At 31.8% G+C, this 8,104-nt stretch overlaps 1 protein-coding gene across 1 annotated transcript; it reads left to right on the forward strand.

The window, feature by feature from the left end:
• The first annotated feature begins 2,808 nt into the window (after nucleotides 1–2,808).
• On the forward strand, nucleotides 2,809–5,938 carry LOC139861146 (transcription factor BHLH3-like). Its single transcript, XM_071849444.1, has 4 exons — nucleotides 2,809–2,995; nucleotides 3,704–3,832; nucleotides 4,229–4,399; nucleotides 5,649–5,938. Exons 1-4 carry the CDS (start codon nucleotides 2,918–2,920, stop codon nucleotides 5,748–5,750), a joined length of 480 nt encoding a protein of 159 aa, XP_071705545.1. The 5' UTR covers nucleotides 2,809–2,917; the 3' UTR covers nucleotides 5,751–5,938.
• Nucleotides 5,939–8,104: the final 2,166 nt, after the last annotated feature.

An 8,104-nucleotide genomic window follows, 5' to 3' on the forward strand; every position in this document is an offset into this window, starting at 1 on the left:
GATTTTTATTGGGTCAAGATTGTATGGAATCTCAAAGTCCCGTCTATGGTCGCGATTTTTCATTGACTCGCCATTCTAGGTGGAGTACCAGGTAAAGAAGTTTTAAGATATAGAAATTGCTTACAAGAGGGGCCCGATGATAAATGTGTATGGTGTGCAAGGTATGTCGAATCCATGGATCATCTTTTGATTCATTGTTCATATTCTCATAAAGTATGAGCTTCATTGTTTAATTGGTAGAACATTAATTGGATTATGCCTCCGTCTATTGTGGAGTTCTCGTTAATGGTATGAATATTAAAGCTAGCGAGTTTTGGGGTCTAATCGAGCCGGCTACATTATAGGCAATATGGTTAGCAAGAAATGAGATTCTTTTTAATGGGAAGTATACATGTTGGGCCATTTTAGTCACACGCATCAAGGTTAAAGTTTTCCAATGACTCGTCAATGCAAAGAGGTGCCCGAGTCATCAATACTACATAGGGGCGACGCAACCGTGGGTCATTTTAATATAACAAAGGCGTAAAGAAGAAGTCTAATGATGTTTATGCTAATGTTTTTGTTTTGACTTTAAGGAAGAATTCTAGTCACTGTAGTCTTAAGGTTCTTGATTGAATGAATTTTAGCTAAGGCAATTGTATATCCATGTCAATCCACTCTTGTAATCTTGGGATGTTCACTGTTTTGTGAATAGCCTGCTTATATTTTATCTTCTTGTTTTTTGTCAAATATATATATATATATATATCCTAATATTGTTTTTTTTTTTCGTCTAAAACTAACCTAATTTTGTTAACCGAGTATTCTAATTAAAGAATAATAATAATTTGTTTGTATTTTGAATACAATCTACAAGGTTAATAACCCAACGGTATATGTGAAAACCTCATTCAAGTCATATTTGTTTTTGACTTAATTGATTTAATGGTATGAAACTTAATTTAAAAACTAATGAATGAGTGTTTGTTTTTAACTTATTAAATAAGACACGCCTTAATAAACTAAATTAAGTGTGAATTTTCTATTTAAGTTCTTATTTTTTAATAACTGCTCTTATAACTGTTCACATATAAGGTTAATTTAGTAATTTTAATTATTCAAACAGTTTTTCAGCACATAAAACAAACAATAATTATTTATTATCACTTATTCCTCACAGACATCATATATCCATTCAGATTTAGGACTTAATAAGAAAAAAATCAAACGGGCCCTCAATCAAAAAGTTAGAAGTGCAAGTGTGTGCGACTTTATCTTAAAAAAAACACACACTAAATAAGGAGTTGTTTGTCTTTGCGTTTTGAAATTGATTATTTTATTATCACTTTTCAAATCGTAAATAACCAGTTTATAGTGTTTGGAAAGTTAAATAAAAAAATCAATTATTTACGATTTGAAAGACTTAAAACAAAATGGAAAAGCAAGCAGTGGCGGAACTGGGATTTTTTTCACCGGGGGAAAAAAATTTAAAAATCGTAGCAATTTTTTAGGCAAAATATGGAGGTTTTGGGACTAAAAAAATGAGGTTTCCAGGCAAATTATGGAGATTTTTGGACAAAATCAGAAGGTTTTTGGGCAAAATTTGTAGGTTTTAGGGCAAAAGTTAGGGAAAATTTTGAAGGTTTAGGAGCAAAATATGTAGGTTTTGGGGCAAAAAAAATCACTGGGGCAAAATCGATAACCCAAAAATTTTACACTAAAAATTACAAACTCACTGGGGGCGGGCGCACCACCCTGCCCCCAGATAGTTTTGCCCCTGAAAGGAAGTCACATCTTACTGTAGCAAAACGTGATTATCAGATTATTATGTCTTACTTGTTAATTTAACAAATAATCACATTTATCAAACACTTATTTGACTGGTTATTTGATTATTGCGTTGTCAAACAATATAATCATATCTAAACAATATTAATTTATAACACGTTTTCATACAGCTGATTATTTGATTCAAATTATCTTAAATGAATAATCAATTTACAAAACGTAAACTCAAACCGTTTCTAAGTTTTAATTAGCTAGGCTTCAAAATTCCAAACAAGATTCACGAGGTTATGATTCTTCGTTGGTCAGATCTCCCGTGCTAGCATTGTGCCATTGTCTAGTCTCACGCCATATCTATTATTTTACTAAAATGCCCCTCGACATTCATCTCTATATATATTTTCATAAACTAATACTCCGCAAGTAATAACCATGCATATATAAATATTTATTTTCATTGCAAATAATTAACGCGTTTTTTTAACAGAAAAAGACACACATATATCTACACACTAATACAAGGTCATGTACTTATGTACAACATATAATTAAGACAAAATATATATTACTTGAATAAGTGAGGGGATTTGGATTGAAGGTATAACTTCGTTAATTAATATTCCCTATTAATATTATGATTATGATTCTTAATTATTACGGAATATATGTACACACAAATACAAGCTCATGTACTTATGTACAACATATAATTAAGACAAAATATATATTACTTGAATAAGTGAGGGGATTTGGATTGAAGGTATAACTTCGTTAATTAATATTCCCTATTAATATTATGATTATGATTCTTAATTATTACGGAATATATATATTTAAAGGTGGCGAGGATTGTGTCATAATTAGTCATCTTCTAGACCTCAAAATATATAAACCACGTATATTAAATGGTTAGTATCGATATGTGGTGGTCCTCTCGTTAATAGCCTAAAGTTGACGCAATTAATTAATTTAATTTGTTGAGGGTGTATTTGGTATATATAGCTAGGTTCATGTGTGAGCTGAGTACTGATCAGTAACAAACAAGACATTGATCATTGATTTGAGAGCTCATTCTCTCTATTTATAATAAGCTTCAGAGTTAATTTTTGCAGATTCAAATTCAAAGAACTAATTAAGCAGCTGCAAGCTGAAGATGGTTTCAAGGGAGCACAAGAAAGCTGTACTGCATGAGAAGCTGCAACTTCTTAGATCCATCACAAACTCTCATGCAGTATATATCAATAATTAATTCCCTCACCTTTCTGATTGTTTATTCATTTCCTAAATTTCATTGGCTACATTTCCTTTATCAATATGCTTCAATTAAATCATATATGAACACAAAATCAATTTCTTCTTCATTTTTATATTCTTCCCCATAGCGTATTTATTCTATTTACCGCCTGAGTGGTATGAGAGGGCAGCGTGTTTGTCCTCAACAAGTAGGCGCACGTTTGATTCCAAGGGCCGTGATTTAATTGGTACGGCTAGCAATTAGCTTCTTGAAGGGGGGTTTTCCCTACCTTCAACCGTACTGTCTGTTGCGATTTGGGTTCTCTCCTAACGTGCGTGTGTAGGTGGCATATGATCGTGAAGGTGGTTAACTCCCCTTTGAGTGATGCCGATATATAGTGTCTTTCAAAAAAAAAATGATCACTTTTTTCCTTAATTTATTTCACTATATGATTCTTGATTCATTCAAATGATAAATTTCGATATACCTTTTAGAAGATGTTAATTATTAGTTTATGGAACTGTTAAAAGTCGTACAAACGTAAACAACATATATGAATCAATCAATCAATATATATATATATATATATATATATATATATATATATATATATATATATATATATATATATATATATATATATATGAAACTGTAAACCATAATTAAGATGGAATCTGATAAACTGTTTTGAAAATCTTGTTGCAGAAAAAGGATTCATCGATCATAAAAGATGCATCCAATTACATCCAAGAGCTAAAACACAAAGTACAAATACTGAATCAAGACATAGCAAGCTGGGAACAAAGTTCAAGCTACCAAAATACATGGCCAGTGGTACGTATGCATTTATATATCTAAATTTAATTTTTCTATATAATCAAAGAAATTCGAATAGTCAGAAGATATTAAGTTTGATTAATGGTGGCAAAGTTCCGTCCCTATCAATATTTCGTGTTTCGTTTTCATGACATGAAGTGTATGACCCATGAATATGAAGATTACAAAATTCAAGAATATTAGGTAAAATACGAACATTAGGTGGCTAGCTAGACATTAATTATTTATCCTGTTCTTAATTAAAGACTGAAAAGCCACACGCGAAAGGTGAAACTTTTGTATCCACGAATATATTGTTTGTTCCAACTTAGTATGTAGTTTGAACTCAAACGCCGAGTAAAATTAGGTTTAATTATGTCTTAAAATTAACATGTTGAATTAATTGTGTTGCAGGTAACAGTTGAAACAGTAGAAAAGGGTATACAAGTAAATTTGGACTCAGAAAGTGACTGTCCAGGTCTACTAGTGTTTGTATTGAAAGTTTTTGAAGATCTGAATCTGAATGTGTTGGAAGCTAGGGTTTCTTGTACAGGCAGTTTTCACCTTGAAGCACTTGGAGCTGAGGTACTATATATAATATACTTTTTGGACATCACTAGATTAACAATTTATAAGACCTTATTCACTGCAGTGTGATGGAGCTAAAATCACCACCATCACGCCCCCATCACGTCACTATGGGGTGTGATAAAGGTAAAAAACCTCAGGCGTGATGAGTCCATCACATGGGGGTGATGGGATTTTAAGCCAACAGATTTTTTTCTTTTTATTTTATAAATACCCCATTTATTATACAAAAGTGTGACCAATTACCCCATCACATAACCATCACCCAATCCCACTACAAACTCCATCACCCCATCACCTTTGTCACATCAACACTATACCCCACAAAAACCTCAAAAAAAACCCATCACCCCATCACCACTAAATAAGGTCTAAGTTACACGCTTTTAGCTATTCGATTGTAACCTGATAGCTAGCCTTTTATGATACGGATAATCTTTTTTCTGGTTGGACCCCCTGGAAAAGAGAAAAGAGATGATACGGATAACATTTTTTCTTATTGGACTACCCGGGATCGTTTTTTAGTCCAACAACATGTCTAATATATAGCGCGTGAGTTTCTTAGTACTCTTAAACCATTTGGGGTGTGTGTGTGTGTGTGTGGGGGGGGGGGGTTAAGCTTACAATATTTCTTTCCAACTTTCGGTATGGGATGAGTTTTTGCATCTTTTTTTAACTGGTTAACTCCAACATAGATGTTTTGATGTTTTATAAAGAAAATAAAAACATAATTAATTAATATTTCATGTATATATAATAACTAAAAAGTAAAGTTGATCTTTTGAGGATTAATGCGTTGAACATGCATGACTTGAATCTTAAGTTTAAGTACCCCTCTTGAACGGTCAGTAGAGATTATTAATTTCCTTTAGGTTTTAATGTTTTATAAAAAAAATATATATAACATGTTCATGCTTTGTTATGGGAAAGACATATTTGGGATCTGAATTAAGATTTGAAAGCATAGGTCGTCTACCGTATTTTGTATCTAAGATCATATGATGAAATGCAATATATATATATATATATGAAAATAATAAAAATCTCTATCATCCAACTTGATATAGTTAAATGATTAAAACTTAATGCATGCTAGCTGGCTTAACATAACTACCGGACACTCGTTTAAGAATTGATAGCTAGCTAGTATAATAGTGATTAGTGATTAGTGATTACGGAGTAATAGATAATCTAGCTTGAAGCAAAATTTCACTCATTTAATATTATAGAACTATGTTATATGCAGAGTGAAGAAAATGGAGAAAGCATAGATGTCCAGATGGTGAAACAATCGATCTTACATGCAATTGAAAACTGGAGTGAGAGCAATGATCATGATCAAGAATGATGAAATTATCAGTTACTTGCTCTAATTAATTAAGCTAGTTTCTTGAAACAATGAAACTTGTTAATAGTTCTAGCTTGCTAGCTGAAAGCATGCAACTAGAAGATCCTGTACGTGGTATTCAAGAATTGAAATTGAAATTAATAAATATATAGAACCCAAAAGCCCGCAAATAAATAAGATTGAACATTATTTTCTACAAGCTTTAACCACTAATTGGGTGTCCTTGAATATTCTTTTAGGACTTTGATATATCCATCATACTTTTTATTAAATCTAACATACTTTTGATATATCCACTAATTGTATTGTACAATATATTTAATAAATAATTTATAATGAATATAGCAAAAATGACGATAGATATGTCATCATTCATTCCTTTATCTTCATAAGTAACATTTGTAGATTTGACCGAACGATTTTTCTTTATGAGTCCCTATTGCAACTAAAACTTGCTTCTTGTAAAAATTCACCTAAAGTTCTCGAGAGATGCGCTCTCTTCATATTTTAGGGCAGGCTAAATAATATTTTTCTTAATCATAAGTAATTTATGCAGATTTGGTTCACCTACTACACCAATTATTTTATGGATAACAAATTTTTCTTAACGAGTCCCTCCTGTGAGCAAAACTTAATTACTTGCAAGAGATTTCACCTTAAGATGTGTTCACTGCATACTTTAGGGCAGACTTATTGGTATATTTATGTCGGGTAATTTTGAAGTTTAAGTTGCAGCCCGTCACCAGAATTAGAGGGCTATAGTATTGTCAAGATTTTATGGACCCAAACAAGATAATTGATAAATCACAATCACTAACCTACGAATGACAAACAAATTAGCTAAAAAATAAAACGATAAAATAAAGATAAACAACACAGGGATTTAATGTGGACATATCCCAACTCTAAATACGGAGAAAAGTTTAGTCCACAGGCACGAAACAAAGAATTTTCACTATATTTTGTGTGCACACAATTACAGGATGTCATGGTTACATTATATAAGAGAAAAAAATTAAGGAGACATTAACCCGGATATATATATATATATTCCCGTTGTTACCCAACTTTCCCAAACCTGAGCAAAACCACCCTTGTGAGCTCCCGTGACAAACCAACATCCCAAAACACATCCCATATTGCCTGAAGTTTTCAAGACAAAATTGTCTCGCACGCCCGGTCTTCAAGCCTTAGCTCTGATACCACTTGTTAGGATTTTTTTTTTTTTTTTTTTTTTTTTGAAATGCACTCGTTAGGATTTTATGGACTCAAACAAGACAATTGATTGATCACAGTAACTAACTTACGAACGACAAATGAATTAGCTAATGCATAAAAGGATAAAATAAAGATAAACGACACAAGAATTTAACATGGTTATATCTCAACTTCAAACACAGAGAACAATTCGGTACACAAGCGTAAACCATAAAATTTTCATTGCATTTTTCGTGCACACAATTATAGGATGTCAGGGTTACATTATGTGATGACCCGTCCTAATCCTCCTGGACGAAGTCTTCAACATTTGGTTCCATTACGAGGTACTGACTTAAATATGCCATGAACAACTCCATGTAATATGAGCAAATGTACAGCGGAAGATTTCTTTCATACCTGAGAATAAACATGCTTTAAAGTGTCAACCAAAAGGTTGGTGAGTTCATAAGTTTATCATAACAATCATTTCAATATATTAATAGACCACAAGATTTTCGTTTATAAATAAATGTACACTCGCAAGTGTATAAAAGTATTCTATAAGTTGTAGGTACCCGGTAACAAGCCTTAACGTTCATGTTTTACCCTCTGAAGTACACCAGATCAGGTGTGTTTAATATAACCTCGAAGTACTAAAGCATCCCATAGTCAGGATGAGGTTTGTCAGGCCCAATAGATCTATCTTTAGGATTCGCGCCTACCGTACATAGACAAGTAGTTTAATGTTACCAAGCTAAGGGTATATTTCTGGTTTAAACCCACGTAGAATTAGTTTTAGTACTTGTGTCTATTTCGTAAAACATTTATAAAACAACGCATGTATTCTCAGCCCAAAAATATATATTGCAAAAGCAATTAAAAAGGGAGCAAATGAAACTCACTTATTGTATTTTGTAGTAAAAATACATATGACTATATTGAACAATGTAGGTTTGGCCTCGGATTCACGAACCTATATCAATTGTACATATTAACACATTGTAATCGTAATTGAACAATTTATGCATTATTCTTAGTGATATAATTGTTATATTTAATAATTTATAGGTTTCATTTAGTTAGATATATTTACTTTATTTGCTTTGGATAATTTATTATTATTAATCATAAAAATACTAATTTAGTATGTTATA

This window comes from Rutidosis leptorrhynchoides, chromosome 8, assembly GCF_046630445.1.
Source record: "Rutidosis leptorrhynchoides isolate AG116_Rl617_1_P2 chromosome 8, CSIRO_AGI_Rlap_v1, whole genome shotgun sequence".
Classification (NCBI taxonomy): domain Eukaryota; kingdom Viridiplantae; phylum Streptophyta; class Magnoliopsida; order Asterales; family Asteraceae; genus Rutidosis; species Rutidosis leptorrhynchoides.

Coding starts and splice junctions, on each gene's coding strand:
- LOC139861146 (XM_071849444.1), top strand. CDS start 2,918: ATGGTTTCAAGGGAGCACAAGAAAGCTGTACTGCATGAGAAGCTGCAA. Junction 3,833..4,228: donor ACCAAAATACATGGCCAGTG/GTACGTATGCAT, acceptor ATTGTGTTGCAG/GTAACAGTTGAAACAGTAGA. Junction 4,400..5,648: donor TTGAAGCACTTGGAGCTGAG/GTACTATATATA, acceptor TGTTATATGCAG/AGTGAAGAAAATGGAGAAAG.